Genomic DNA, 15,400 nt, shown 5'->3' on the forward strand with positions numbered 1-15,400 from the left:
CTACGTTTATAGCATTGTAACAAACTAACCATATATGACGAAAATGAATCTGCTATAACACACTACCGTGCACTCAAAATATTGAGATGAACATACATTGTCCACCTGATGTACACATACTGCTGAAAACAAATTCTCACACATGGAGTACATTCATGCCCAACGTATTCCTGAATTAACAACTACACTAATATACAGACCACAAAGTAAAACTTGAAATTCCACATCAAATTATCAAATACAAACCCCTCCCACAAATGGAAGGGAGACGGTTAAAGATAGTTTTTCCCATCTATTGTGCATTCCTAGACAACCCTAGAAGCAGGGACTCCAGTTCCACCCTTGATTGGATCAACACCAGTTACACCACCAGTAGTACCGGCCGGGTAGTCAGTGTCGCGGTACCCTGGACCATACTTGCTGCTGAAGATACCGGCATGAAGTAGCAAGACATACAAAAGCTGGGTGAATGCCAAGATTATTATGAAAGCCTCCAAAACCTTCAGCCTCCATCCCCTATATCCTCCAACGTTGATTTGCTTGCATGCAAGTCTGTTGAATCAAAACAAACCATCTGAATGAGTTGACAGGTTAAAAACTGAGCAAGTGTCATATATGAACTTCATATAGTCGAAGGCTTATTTACCCAAAGGCTAGTGCAGTGAAAGCCCAAGCCACGATTGATGAAGATCCAGCCGCAGCTAGACTGTCACTCCTCCAAGCTCTGAGATGACCTGCTCCGGCCAGCTTCGACGCTATTCCCATTACACCAGCCAATATGGAGAAGATCAGAAAAAACATTGTTGCACCATTTCCTCCAAAACCTGTGCAGATCTAACGAGTTAGCATTTAACCTCGGCAAAAGATAATAGAAAAAAAAAACTCAAGACAATGAGAAAACTCTTACTTGGGTGGTTGGTCTGGCCATTGATGAACCTGTTAAGGCACCAACTAGCGAATCCCACTACGATCAAGTACATGATCAAGTTGATAAACAGCAATGGAGCTGCTATGTTCCTCCCCACCGTCTGAGCCATAGCTTGTTCCTTTCACAAGTTCACAACCAAATGAAACCCCCACGAAAACCCTTGTTCCCTTTCCTCACTAATGCTTTAACAACAACGATGACTGTGTGTTTGAGCTTGAATGATTTGCTGGTGAGAGCTAGGAGGTTGGATGAGGATCTATATAGAAGAGCTAGCCAGCTGAGATGAAAGTGAATGGTGTTAGCTGAAAGATACGTGTTAGCAGAGTTTTGCATGTGGATAATTGGTTACAGGTGGAAGGACACTTGGCAAAGCTCGGTGCTTCTACTCCCAAAACCCTCTCTCTGTCTTTGGATACTCTCTCCATTCTGGGAGTTTAAAACAAAAGGTGTTTTATCCACAAACCAGAGAAGCTCTAACACGCTTGTCACCTTACTGAATAGGCTTGTCCGATACAAACTCATCAACAACGGTGGAGATCAAACATATTTGATATATATTATTTTTGAGTTACTGTTTCCCGCACTGTAGCTAGCTCGGACGAAATTACTGTTTTTCCCTCAGTTGTATGTTAATTACGGGCTCGCCTTCCGAATAATACCGGCTCAGCTCAACGGCTCGGCTCAACAGCTCGGCTCTGCTGACACTGTATTGCCCTCCATTTTTTGTTAATTGCAATATTCCCCTTAAATAAATAATTAAAACTTGCCCTTACAATTGTGCGCTTATATTAATTAAAAATTACCATTTTTTCTCATATTTTACATATTTCAGGAATGTAATGACATACACATTAGTTTGAAATGAATTGAAAGTTAAATTTAGGACAAATATTTACTCGATTTGGTTTCATAGTATTGTAGTTTGTAGTTGATAGGCAAATTTTTCAAAATATAGAATACACTTTTTGTAGTATAGTTTCTTCGCAAGTTAGATTACAAACAAAAGCCAATGTTGGGCAGTTTCTACTATGAAGAATTTGAAGTGTGTTTGCATGTTTATTGTGTACTATTGTGTGTGGTTGATGTAATTTATGATTAATCCATGGCTCACGTATTGTTTAAATTTTTCAAGTACAAATTAGACAAATCCAAAAACAAATGAACTTAATGGTCTGATGTATGCTTTTGAGTTTTGATTGGTGCTAAAATGTGGCTGCATGAGAACTAGTGAGTGCCATGTTTATGTCTGCTAAGCCATGCATTGTTCTTACAGGCATGTACTGGACTTAAATAGCAAACCATTAAACATATAAGAGAGGGTATCAGATTTATGTTACGCAATTAAACTCACAACAAAGCGCGGGTACTTTTCTAGTCCAATGTATTGGACTGGGCAGGGCAGCCGCGCTGCGCTCCGCTGCGGTTTTTATCTTTCTAGTTTATACCAATGTTTTAAAAAATTCGCCTCAAGACTCGCATGAGGCTTAAAAAGCTTAAGGCTACTTATATAATACCTATTTTTCGGTCTGGGCACCGAAGCTTAAAAAATTTACGTTTTTTACGTCTTATGCTACGTTTTTAACGCATTTTACTACGCCTTAGAAAATAATCTTTTTATATATTTATATAATATGTTTAATTTGATGAAAACTATCTAAAACGTAAAAAAAAGTTTTAATTATGAATTTCATCATATTTAAATGCAATAAATTGGTAAGTTCTTATATATATATATTTGTTCTTTTTGTATATGAACAATTATATATTTACATATTTAACTACTAATTTTTTTATAACATAAGTCTTACGCCTTATGTGCCTAAAGTTTTAAAACTCACGGCTCTCAAGAAAACGCATTGGGGTACGCTTTCGCTTTTTTAAAACATTGGTTTATACTATGAAATGGTACTAACAAACGCCGAAAATTATAGTTAAAGAATATATAGGTAAATGTTAAGAGTACAAATATTCAGAAGAAGAACCAATGACTTTAACTAAACAACTTGAAGGTTCTTTTTAATCAAAATCACACAAGTCGCTTAAAAAGCTATAATCGTACTCATGCATCTTGATACATCTTTTTGAATGTTTGTTTCAAAAAGGTCACTTAGTAGATGCTAAAGAAACGAGACGAAGTTGATATACTCCTCATCAAAGTGGAACATGAGATGTATTATTGACTGTAGAGCAACCAACCCACCGTTTCAATCTGTATCAGACCTATGATCTCCTCCAGGGAGTAGTAGGAATGAATTGTCTGAGAAATCAAATTATCATATGAACAAGGAGATGTATATGTAGACCGCTACTGTCCTTTTGTTGGCTATGATAGAAAACACAAGCATTTTCATTTCCTTTCTGTTTGCTGATCTTTTTATTTGCGTTCTTATTTCCTGCTTTCCCTTACAGTTCCAGTATTTTTCCAGTTTACTCTAGGGGTGGGCACGGGACGATGGGACGGGACGGAGCTCATCCCACGTTCCGTCCCACTCTTTTGAATCGGGACGGGATCGGGACGGGATCGGGATGAGATGAGGGTTTTTAAGAATGCATCCCACTCGGGATTAATCCCGGTTGGGACGGGACGAGATCGGGACGGGACGGGACAAATCCCACCTTTTTATGAAGTTAAATAAAAACTATATTTTTATTTTTTTCATAACAAAGTAACATTTAATAATGAAATTTTAACAAAAATAATGCATATTATGTTCAAAATATTATAAATTACCATTATTATTTGAGTTGATATAATTTTAGAGTTATTAAGAACATAAATTAGTTTCATTTTGATACAAAAATATAAGAATTTATAAGTTTTCATTAAAGGTGGGACGGGACGGGACGAAGCGGGATATAAATTATTCGTCCCACGTCCCATCCCACTAGAATGAAGCGGGACGGGATCAGGATGGGACGAACGTTTTTAGACCTCCGTCCCGTCCCGTCCCTATGAATTTCGGGACGGGATCGGGATTTCCGTTTTTTATGCCCACCCCTAATTTACTCTATTCAATGTAGGTGTTCCTCTTTAATCAACAAAATTTTCATTTTGGGAATTTTGTTTTGTATGGTTTCACTATGGTGCACATTTCTCCTTATTTCCTGCTGCATTCATTTACTATATTTAAGTTTTGAGTAAAAACTCAAAATGATACCTAAAGTATCGTGAAAGATATTTTTTGGTACCTACGAATTTTTGTTACCCGAAATGGTACCTGAAATATTGCATTGTTACCAAATATGGTACATCCGTTAGTTTCTCCGTTAAATTGATGATGTGGCATGTATTTAGAAGGACAAAATGATCTATACATATTTTTTATATTTCCTATCTCTTTTCCTCCAAAATTCTCACAAATTCACCAAATTGATTGAAAATTTGTTGGACTTGATAAATCATACATATATTATTTGCAAATTTATTTACAATATTCTTTTATGAAATTTGTAATATTAAGAGGAAATTCAACTCTTGTATCACAAAACATAACACAAGTTTTAGTATATATATTTATTTAGCAATAATAACAAAAGAATTTTTAAAATTATTGTTTTTCCTATACTTACAGTAAAACCTTTATAAATTAATAACCTCGGGACTGATAAACCAATTGCCTCCAATGGTTGTGACTTGCGACTTGAGTGCTTGATCTGGCTGTGGAGGGGCTGGATTTTTTTTGTTAATCTTAAATTCACGAGCTTCCAATCTTCCTTGACAAATCTGTTGATTCTTCAATATCAGCCTCAACATAATCAAACTTTGGTGTCAGACTCCGCAGAACTTTCTTGACCACTCTTTTATCTTTTAAAATCTCTCCATTTGTTGTCATTTTATTAACCACCGAGTTGACTCTTGTAAAATACTCCTGGATGCTTTCAGACTCCTTCATCTCTAGCTTTTCAAACTCCGATCTTAGAGTCTGAAGACGAACCATCTTCACCTTCTCTTTTCCTTCGTAGGCTGCATGAATGATGTCCCAGGCTTCCCTGGAATTCTCAGCTTGAGCAATTCTTTCATACACAAACTCATCAATTGTCTGGTATATATAGAAAAGTGCCTTGATATCCTTCTTTCGATTCTCCCTCAAAGTATTTCTATGTGCTTGTGTCAATGTACTTTCATCCTATGGTTCGGCGTAGCCATCTTCAACAATGTTCCAGATCTCCAGGGACTTTAACAACACCTTGACATTCTTGCTCCAGTAATCATACTTTTGGCCATTGAAACGAGGAATGAGTGAAAGCATATTGGAGCTGTTTTCATTCACCATAGGAGCCGACAGAGCTTCTACAGCTCTGATACCATAATGTAGAATGAAGAGAACAGAAATAGGAATTTTCTGATATAACTCTGTATGAATACTTCTACTATCTTATTTCAAAAATGGCTGCAATACATACTCTTATATAGGAGCTCAGTCTGACTCTAGATCTTTCTAACTTAAAAGAGATTAAACACTAACTTTATAACTGACAATGACAACCAAAAGACTCGTAACATCTAAAACTGAAATTTTAGAAATATGGAAATGATTACTGTAACTGACAACAACTTTATTCTAAAGAAAACAAACATATTTGGTTTAATTAGCCAACAGTATCTACCTTTTCTTCATCTTAATTCCTCCTATATATTGACATTGGCATCATGACAGTATGCATATCTGATCATGTTAGCATTGGCGGCACATGAAGTTCAATTCTCCATCTTAAGAAGTTCAATATATCATCTTCTGAAGTATGTTTTGCTTTGTTCTATTTTGAATGAGATTCTTCGGTCTTATTCTGTTCGGTTTTGAATAATGTCCATGGGTTTTAATATGTTCTCTTTTGGATGAGGTCTTATTTACTTTATTTTACATGTACGCTCTCCCTAAATTTCTGCCTTTTAAGATTTATGCTTTGAGTTATAGATACAGTCCAATCAGAATTATCATGATTCTTTCTTGGACTATTTTGCTACTTGTTGTTCATGTCAATGGGGATCATTAACTCTTATGTTTTAATCCATCTCTACTACTATAAATCCAACACCTTTTAAAAATCACCAATTATGTTTTTCCCAAAATACCATTTTTATTAAACACAATTACACAAAATGATTGTTTTTAAAAAATCAAAATGAATGAGCTTTCAAAAAATAAAATAATATATGTAATGATAAATAAAGTTTGTTTTTGTCATCTTTACACAAAATTAACATATGCATCGCACGGGGTACGAGTCTAGTATGCGTAAGTCGAGAGAGGTCTGTGTAATTTCATAGTCTTAAGCTCAAACTGAGTTGGGTCTAATATGCTTAAGTTACTAATCGGATTATCGTTGTCATAGAGAGTAACATCGATGATGAATGCAAATGAAGCGCAAATGAGTGTTTGAGGCTTCAGCATGACGATGAGATTAAAAAGCGTCAGGAGGACTTGGATCTTCAAAAGCCCAAAGTACATATCTTTCCTATGTTTTTTGTTGAATTATAGTATGGGATGAGAAGATAAGATCTGAGAGTTTTGAATTGTCTTCAATTTCTCTTAATTTATGTAGCACCGACACTTCTAAGGGTGGAGTGTCGAAGTGTCTGACACTCCCCGACACTGCGACACTTCCCGACACGCCACGTGGCATGTCAGTAATATTGACTTTTCTGACACTTCCCCGACACTTTAACCGACACGCCACGTCATCATTTTAAATAAAATAAAAACATAAATAAAAAAGAAATAATCCAAGTTTTGTTTCAGCCTCATCGTTTTCCTTTCCTTTTTTCCTTAGATTTATTTTTTTGAATTGTTATGCAATGAAATGAACTTGAATATTTAATTTGACTTTATTTGATGTATTATATATTTCTTTTATACATTGATAAATATATTAAATTATATAAAAATTGCCGTGTCGTGCCGTGTTGGTGTCGGTGCTACATAGCTCTTCATGATATTACAATAGTTAGGTGAGCTTATATAAACAAGAGTTTTTTTCACCAACAGTCCCTCAACTCTGGTGTACCTACCAATGTGATACCTCAACTCTTAATCGTACCAATGTGATACCCAGACTCTAGTATTGCTATCATTGAAGTACTTCCGTTAGTTTTTTTCAACTTTTCCGTTATCTTGGTGACGTGGTAGGTACGTGAGGCCCACAAAGAGGGTTAAAAGACAAAATTAACCTCATCTGAGAGGAGCAATGTTTTTCCCGCCCTTTACCTTGAGAAAGACACCCAACAATTCCAATTTTGGCGCCAATTTTCCCTCCCTACTCCTTAATTTGTGTCTCTTATCTAAACTAAAGAACTACGGCCAACCAGTCGACCACAATCTGATAAAACCTAGATCAATCTCATTTTTTATTTTTACCCTAGCACTTGTTAAACTAACAGAATAAATATAGAAATTTATATGGAACATCTCATTTCCACAATCTCATAAGAATATAAAAACACATAACTTAACGAAATTCAAATACATGTTTAAGTACCATTAGTTGCCACCTTTTATGTTGATATGCCATGATTTTTGCTTGTAAGAACTAATGGTACATGTAGTTGAATTTCGTACATGTACCATTAGTTCTTACAAGCAAAAATCATGGCAGATCAACATAAAAGGTGGCAACTAATGGTACTTAAACATGTATTTGAATTTCGTTAAGTTATGTGTTTTTATATTCTTATGAGATTGTGGAAATGAGATGTTCTATATAAATTTCTATATTTATTCTGTTAGTTTAACAAGTGCTAGGGTAAAAATAGAAAATGAGATTGATCTAGGTTTTATCAGATTGTGGTCGACTGGTTGGCGGTAGTTCTTTAGTTTAGATAAGAGACACAAATTAAGGAGTAGGGAGGGAAAATTGGCGCCAAAATTGGAATTGTTGGGTGTCTTTCTCAAGGTAAAGGGCGGGAAAAACATTGCTCCTCTCAGATGAGGTTAATTTTGTCTTTTAACCCTCTTTGTGGGCCTCACGTACCTGCCACGTCACCAAGATAACGGAAAAGTTGAAAAAAACTAACGGAAGTACTTCAATGATAGCAATACTAGAGTCTGGGTATCACATTGGTACGATTAAGAGTTGAGGTATCACATTGGTAGGTACACCAGAGTTGAGGGACTGTTGGTGAAAAAAACTCTATAAACAAAGCAGCAAAAGTAAGCTAACAACAACAATCTTCCAACTACACTGTACAACCGATGGATAAAAAGTAAACCAACTCTAGATCTAGACAGCTAATCAAGAAAAGGAGAAATAAGTTTGTGTGAAGCAAACTGATTTTAAGGAGAGAAGATCACATCTGCACGATCTCTGCAGAGACTGCAATAACTGCAGCAAATGAACTCAAAACGACAAGAAGAGGAACAAACGACCACCAAGAATTAAATAGAGAACGACACAATCAAGGAGAAACGACTACCAAGCTGCAGCCTTGCGTGCAGCTCTGCAAGATAGTCATGCGTGCCCCTGCAAGCTCTGCAAGTGAGCCCAGCAGATAACATAACACACCTGCATACTTCAATATTCTTTCTACTGAATTTTCTGTACATTCTTGTTATCACAGGAGTAGAAGGCAGAGGGCATTACTGCAACTGCAGTGGAAAGTTACGAGGGCATTACTGAATTCAGCATGAGGATACGCTGAAGGTCATTTTGATTTCATTAATCACTATAGGTCATTTTCACATGATAATATGACTCCACCTTATGATTTTTCTTTTTTTTTGGTTTGTAGGATTTTCCTCTAGTGACAAATATGAAGTTGAAACTAGTGATGGAAGAACTATTAAACATAAAACAAGAAGCCTACTCATGTTTAAAATATGAACCTGGTGACTTATGTGCAGCTAAATGTGCTCAGTCGTCATTTTCACCTTCACATATTCCCAATACTAATGCTTATTCTCTGTATAACATCAGGATCCAAGAGACAATCACACCAAGTGTAGTCAAGGTAAGCTAAACCCATTACTTTATTTCAGTTTTATAGGATCTAGTGATCCATCTACTTAACTTTCTTATGTCTATAGTTTCTTGGAAGTTGCCTCGTACTAGTCTTGGATAGAATATATCTAAGTGAATACTGATAAGTGATAATTTTGCTATAAGAATTCTCATGGCTTTAGAATAACAAGTCCAAAGATTTTGCATTTGGTTTCCTCTGATAATGTTAATCAACAACATTTAGCTAGCTGGAACATAAAGAAAACACTGGCTTTTTGAAAGAATATTGTTAAATGCAAACATTATTGTGTTTAGTTATTGGATAAACTTGATACACAATATGCCATGAATTATAAAATGCAGCTTTCATTTAAATTCGTCACATACTGAATTTGCATTATGTTATTTTTGTTATTAAAGGATCTAACTCATTTAAGGGAGACTGTCAACCACACCCTTCAAACATAGGTGACTTGTTTTTAGAAGGGTCTCTGGATTCATATGCTGATGATTCATATGTGTTTGGTGTACTTCGGTTTCAACTAATCATACTATACATTATTTTACTTTATTTGTCAAAACTAGAACCAATTCTGCATTATGATCTACTGTCTTACTTTCAATTTTGTAAAATTGGATTCCTTTCGATGCAAAGATATGACCGTAAATTAGTCAATTAGGTCTTTCTTTGTCTGATTAGACTCAATTTAGGTTTTTCTAAAATCTTCAAGAGAATTTAGACTCAATTGGTCCCACTTTTTGATTCTATGTGGTTTTTCAATGTTGTTTCAATGTTGTTTCATTTGCACCCAGCAACCTTCTTTCTCTGTCATGCTCGTAAATTTCAGATAGTAACTGTGCATTTTTATGCTGTTGTATATAGGCCTAGCGATTCTGCTTTCTTTTTGGCGCAATATTTTGTTGAATGGGTACACCAAGAAGAATATAAACCAAAATGGCAGCCAATTTACAGGCAGAGAATGTTATACAAAAGATTTACTATTTCAGACTTTGGACATCCAGAAATTCTCTCAGACTTCCAAATCAGTTGCTCTTGCAATTCATTCTCTCTTTTCTTCTTCATTTGTTGGCACTTGGTTTTTCTTGTTGACCCCATTGTGGAGTGGCAACTATTATGAGACAGTTAAGTTGCTCATTGATGGTAATGAACTAATGGCAGGGAAGAATTATGTTAAGGTTGCTTTTGCCGCATAAATTTTACAGAACAAATCCACTGGGGGTTCACCAAAAGTTTTCCTTCTAGAACTGCCCGACAAGAGTTGTGTGTTCGAAACAATTGCTGCAGCTACATGTGTGATAAATGGATGGACTTGTGTCGAATAACTAATACCCTACTGCTCTGCCATCTTCGACTTGTGATATATGCATCAGCCTGGACATTTACATGGCTGGGAACAATTTCACAGCCCCTCAAGACTTGTTAATTTCTGTGTCATCTTCAATACAAGCCTCACATCTCTGTCCACAAGTTCCAACCCATGTAACTCCACTCCATCAAAGAATGTTTTGTGGATGTACTTAAGAAGTTTAAGTATCTTGGCAAGGTAAGCTCCTCCAAACCGATCAAACTCATCGGTCTTCGACTCAGAATAGGACTGAGCATCACTGAGGCCATACTTCTGAAAACTGTCCCTGAAGAAATGATATTTCTTCATTACAATCACATTTTCCCGGTCCTCACCTCTCCATACGTTTTTCTTATCGTCAAGGATCAAAACAGCAGAAGGTCGGGCAATCACAACATCCAAACCCTTTCGAGTTGTGTCTGTGCTGTCGCTGCGAGTCGATATGACTCTGCCCCCAAACATTTGATTTGCAGGGTCGAGGAGCTTCGCCATTTCGAGGGCGTAATCTCGGCTGCCATTGGTGTATATGGAGAGCTCAAAGAGCTTACTGGCTTGCTGTAAAAATGTCCTCACGTACGGCCGCAACTTGGTCACCAGTTGTGTCTCAGAAGTCTCCAAAACGTGGACATGTTGCAGCCCATGATCAGCTTGTGTTTGGGTCTTCAAGTACTCTTCCGCGGGTGACATCTTCTCAAAGAATGCCGTGTTCAGCAGCGTGTGGTCTAAGTCGAGAACCAGATGAAGCCTCTTTTGGTTCGACACTAAGTCGGTCGTGTGTTGGTTTCGTAATCGATCGATTACATCCTCTGTAAGCCTGAAAGTCTTGGGAATGTAACCGTACCGAAGTAAACCCTTTGAGAATTCCTCCCAACCAAATGTCGGTGGTTCTTGTTCAAAGCCCAGATCAGGTTCTATCTTAGGCTTCTTTAGGACGATCTTCTCCGCCATCAAGCCGCTGTGAACATCATCGGAACTCGAACCTCGTCCTCGTTTGCGAGTGCAAACAGGGCTGTCGAGGTGGTCGATCGCAGACACAGTAGCAGCGACAGTCGTCATGGTCGGAATCGAACAGCGAACGATTCGATCTAGGGTTTCGCGTCTGCGAATCTGTTGGGATTGTTGGTGTGGACTTGTCACAGAGAGAGTTAGAAACTCCAGGAGCGAGACTTTAAATAAAGGCGCCGTTGGTAAAGCGCGTTCGGTAAAACGACGCGCGCGTGTGTGTAGCGAAAGTTTTTACTTTCTTTGTTTTACTCGGTGTTTCGGCAATCCGTGTCGGGTCGGATAATTCCGGGTCGGGTCGGGCAACTGGTATATGTGAATTGTGAAGAATGAAGAAGAGCGCTGCGAGGGTTTGGGGTTTAGATTTCACTGCTCATCAAATACTCGTCAGTCACCAATGCTTTGATTTCCACCTAGAGAGGCGTCATTTCGAAATTCCAAAAGCTACGGAGATCGGACTCCATTTCTCGCGAATTCTAAAGCGATTGATTCCCAGGTTTGTTCCACACTTTGGGCTTGTGAAATCTAGGGTTCCCATGCTTAGAATTTGCGTGTTTAGATCTCCAATTTGGGCGATCTATGTTACGTGTTTAACTCTTTCTTATCCGTGAGATACTTCTTCAATTTCTTGTTGAACTTTTCATGTTGTTCGGAACCTGGTCGAGTTGTATCACCATTTGAATGTGTTTATAAATTCGGTTATGTCTGTAGGGTTACTTTTACTGGAGCTATGCAGAATCTGCACCGTCTCGTATCCCGAATTTCCTCGACTTCAATCTTCACAAGCACGAATGCAAGGTTGCTGAGGGAGAAGGGCAGAGCAGGTTCGGGAAGCAACGGTGTCGAAGCTTGTAAGGTTGTCAGTGCCCGGCTGTTTTCGTTCCAGTCGGGCGGCGATGGTGGAAATGAGGGTGGGGATGGCTGGGATAAGCCGGCCGGTGGTATGTTTAGCGGTAATGGATCGGATAATTTGGGGTGGGATACTACATCGACGTGGTCGCTAGGACTGAGTCAGGAGCTGGCAGGGCTACGGGTGAAAAGAGAGGAGACTCCCGAGTCTCCTGTCAGCGAGGAGTTGCGAGAGATTGAGAAGAAGATAAAGAAATTGGAGGCAGAGAATGGGAGAAGTAAGAGGTTTATTGATGGATGGGGAGATAGATTGAAAGAGTTAAGTGTGCTGATGAAGCAGCTGCGCGAGCCTGGTGCAAGGGGGTGTCATCTCAAGGACTCGGAGAAGGCTGAGATGTATCGATTGCACAAGGAAAACCCTGATGTTTACACTGTTGAGCGCCTGGCTAAGGATTATAGGATTATGAGGCAGAGGGTGCATGCTATTCTTTGGCTGAAGGAGCTTCAGGAGGAAGAGGAGAAGAAGCTCGGTCGCCCATTAGATGATTCGGTTGAGCTCCTGCTTGACAGCTATCCTGAGTAAGATATCAATCTGGGAGCATTATTATTTTTTTACTTATATGCGAGGAATACGTTTTGTATCTCTAGCATCCTCTGCAGACTTCTTGTTTTAGGTATAGGGTTTGCTCACTCAGACTATTAATGAGGCCAACACTTTTCCTCATTCAGATTTTTCAGTTCCCATGACCGTGAATTCCATGTTGCTTCGCTTCCCTACAAACCTGACTTCAAGGTTATGCCAGAGGGTTGGGATGGTACCACCAGAGATCTGGATGAAGTCCACTACGAGATCTCCAAGAGGGAAGATGAGATGCTGTATCAAGAATTTGTTCAGAGGATGAACTTCAACAAAATGAAAGTAAGTTCTTTAACCCTGACTTTGATTTGTAAAAGAAAAGGAACTCATAATATTAGTGGGGTAGAAAAGTAAGTGTGCTATCACTCTCAGATATTACAGCTGTTTTGGGTGTTTTTATAAATAGTGGTAAGTATTATTAGCTTTTCCTACACTGTCTTCATGTTTTAACATGTTAAGATGTGTGAGAACGAATGACTAAAGGCTACATTGGGATTATACAACTATTGCAGTGTTGTAGTGTTCGTTCAGATAGTTAAGGTGCCAGAGTTGAACTTTAGGACTTAAAGCATGGCTCTATAAGACTGATATTAGTTTTGAGAGGGATAAAAAAAGTGGTTTTAGTCTTTCTGACAGTAAATTAAATGGTTAGAGGTAAGCACAACGCAAGCCTTCCTATTTCATACTACAACACACACAAATGTGAAAAAGGCTTCCTGTTTGTCCCAGACATGAGAGTGAAATGTGCTTTTGTCAAGCATGATTTATATAACAGTTTTATATTCAATATGCTGCCATTTCCAGATTCGGTTCATGATCAAAGAGTTTGTGGTTCTTTATTCCAATTTTGCTTTTTTATTTGATGAATGATGATACATGGAATCAAATACATTAGCCTGGTAAAATAATTATGCAACACTGAATTTGAATTATTAGTACTTATTACCTTAGTTATTAAGTTTATTAAATAGTGAATTATAACCAAGTCATTTACTTTTACGATATATAGAAAGGTAGAGAGGAAAGCCGGGATAGGCTACGAAAGCACATCACAACTCAATTAGGGCATAGTGTAAAGCATGTGTAGTTGTACGTGCATCATTCGGAATTGTACTGCACCCAGCAAAGTATAAGGCGTGATAACCATGATTGGGACAACTTAAATAGGTGATGTTGGCAGATTAGGTTGGAATGTCTGATGTTCATGTCTTTAGTTGCGATTTGGGGATATTAAAGGTTAAGATGGTGAAGAAGAGTTTGGTTATTGAGAACATGGTTGAGAGCATAAGGTCCAGTTGATGAGTGAAAAATTGAGATTGAGAAGTTGCGTTCAAATGACTTGTGGATTCTTCACCCCAAAAAATGAAGATCCTCATGATTTAGATATAATGCATCTGCCTGGTAAATGAGATTTGGTGACAATGTATATCATTGACAGACACTTTGGACAGCTCGATGGTTACGCCATTTGGCATGTTGATTGTAGTCATGCATGTGTATTAGATACTGGAGATGGAGGCGGCATTGGTGTAGGCTGGAAGATTTCCCCCATTGGGTGTATGCAGTTTTTATTTTATTTTTTACCTATGGCTTTAATTGCGGTTCCACTATTTGATTAATAGGAGGTAAATTTGTTGGGTGGACATTAAGTTACCAAGTGAGTTTGGGGGGACATGGGACAGTGAGATGATATTTTTCCTCAATTCGAGTTTACCCTTGCATTGCATATCAATTAATTGATTGTGATTTGCTGTTGCTGTCAATTGTAAACCCTTGCATTTTCTGTCTTCACTTTATTAGATGAGAGGAGAGGTTTTCCGCCACAAGTATAGCCGTCGTCGTTCTGCAGATGGGTGGAATTTTACAGTGGAGAAAATGGGACCCAAAGGAAAGCGTGGAAGTGGTGGTGGCTGGAAGTTTGTCAGCCTGCCAGATGGTTCTAGCCGACCACTGAATGAAATGGAGAAAATGTATGTCAAACGAGAAACTCCACGCCATCGACGCAAGATTCATCCAGTAATGACAAAGCCTTAATTACTTGGTAGATGTTTACTATGAAGACAATTTTGTAGTTCATGCAAACCTTATGGTGGTCGTATGTGGTTCAATGGCAATGATAGCATCATTGTCACCGCCAGTGTCAATTGTATACCTTTCTTTCAGTACCTTTTTAAACACTGTTTCTTTTGCTTAGGATTGTAGTTGAGCTAAGCAAGAAGCTCTTCTTTTTCCATCTCAAATGACACGGTCTGTGGATTTTAGCTAATAATATGTTTGGATCATCAATTCTAGTTACATGATCTACTTCAATTTCAACTTGAGCCTTATGTTCATTAAAATATGAGAATTCACATCATGTTCACTGAAAGTGCATGCCATATAAGTACTGCTTTCATATGTCAATTTTTTTTTTATAATGTGTTGAGAGGTCTCGATATTTTGACACAATCATTTTCTTGACAGACGGTACAACCGTACAGGATACAACGCATTCAGTTTTTATCTCGTGTATTGACATTAGTTCGGTGATATGTTGCCTTTACCTTTTTGCTGTACTGTAAAAGATGGTATCTAGCTATGGTAAAATCCTACTATGAACATACAGTGCATACAAGATCAAAGGACTCTCCCTGCTATTAGGACTGGCAAATGTACAAAGAATGTTTGGTCATTGCATCATTC

At 37.9% G+C, this 15,400-nt stretch overlaps 2 protein-coding genes and 1 pseudogene across 2 annotated transcripts; 1 reads left to right on the forward strand and 2 right to left on the reverse strand.

Moving 5' to 3' along the window:
• Nucleotides 1-120: 120 nt before the first annotated feature.
• LOC126788525 (membrane protein PM19L-like) lies at nucleotides 121-1,158 on the reverse strand. The gene is made up of 3 exons (XM_050514526.1): nucleotides 908-1,158; nucleotides 647-824; nucleotides 121-552 (listed from the first exon to the last, which is right to left on the reverse strand). The coding sequence occupies exons 1-3, from the start codon at nucleotides 1,035-1,037 to the stop codon at nucleotides 306-308; spliced, it is 555 nt and encodes a 184-aa protein (XP_050370483.1). The 5' UTR covers nucleotides 1,038-1,158; the 3' UTR covers nucleotides 121-305.
• An 8,659-nt stretch (nucleotides 1,159-9,817) lies between these two features.
• On the reverse strand, nucleotides 9,818-11,327 carry LOC126788733 (RNA polymerase II C-terminal domain phosphatase-like 4; annotated as a pseudogene).
• Nucleotides 11,328-11,585: 258 nt separating this feature from the next.
• Nucleotides 11,586-15,034, forward strand: LOC126786668 (protein GAMETE CELL DEFECTIVE 1, mitochondrial). The gene is made up of 4 exons (XM_050512563.1): nucleotides 11,586-11,728; nucleotides 11,944-12,660; nucleotides 12,811-13,000; nucleotides 14,519-15,034. The coding sequence occupies exons 2-4, from the start codon at nucleotides 11,963-11,965 to the stop codon at nucleotides 14,750-14,752; spliced, it is 1,122 nt and encodes a 373-aa protein (XP_050368520.1). The 5' UTR covers nucleotides 11,586-11,728; nucleotides 11,944-11,962; the 3' UTR covers nucleotides 14,753-15,034.
• The last annotated feature ends 366 nt before the right edge of the window (nucleotides 15,035-15,400 follow it).

The sequence above is a fragment of the Argentina anserina genome, chromosome 3 (genome assembly GCF_933775445.1).
Source record: "Argentina anserina chromosome 3, drPotAnse1.1, whole genome shotgun sequence".
Classification (NCBI taxonomy): domain Eukaryota; kingdom Viridiplantae; phylum Streptophyta; class Magnoliopsida; order Rosales; family Rosaceae; genus Argentina; species Argentina anserina.

Bases quoted from the DNA above. Each gene is read 5' to 3' on its own strand.
- LOC126786668 (XM_050512563.1), top strand. From the start codon at position 11,963: ATGCAGAATCTGCACCGTCTCGTATCCCGAATTTCCTCGACTTCAATC. The intron at 12,661-12,810 runs GTAAGATATCAA...TTCCTCATTCAG, and splicing joins CTGCTTGACAGCTATCCTGA to ATTTTTCAGTTCCCATGACC. The intron at 13,001-14,518 runs GTAAGTTCTTTA...TCACTTTATTAG, and splicing joins TGAACTTCAACAAAATGAAA to ATGAGAGGAGAGGTTTTCCG.
- LOC126788525 (XM_050514526.1), bottom strand. From the start codon at position 1,037: ATGGCTCAGACGGTGGGGAGGAACATAGCAGCTCCATTGCTGTTTATC. The intron at 825-907 runs GTAAGAGTTTTC...AGATCTGCACAG, and splicing joins TGGCCAGACCAACCACCCAA to GTTTTGGAGGAAATGGTGCA. The intron at 553-646 runs GTAAATAAGCCT...TTGATTCAACAG, and splicing joins TTCACTGCACTAGCCTTTGG to ACTTGCATGCAAGCAAATCA.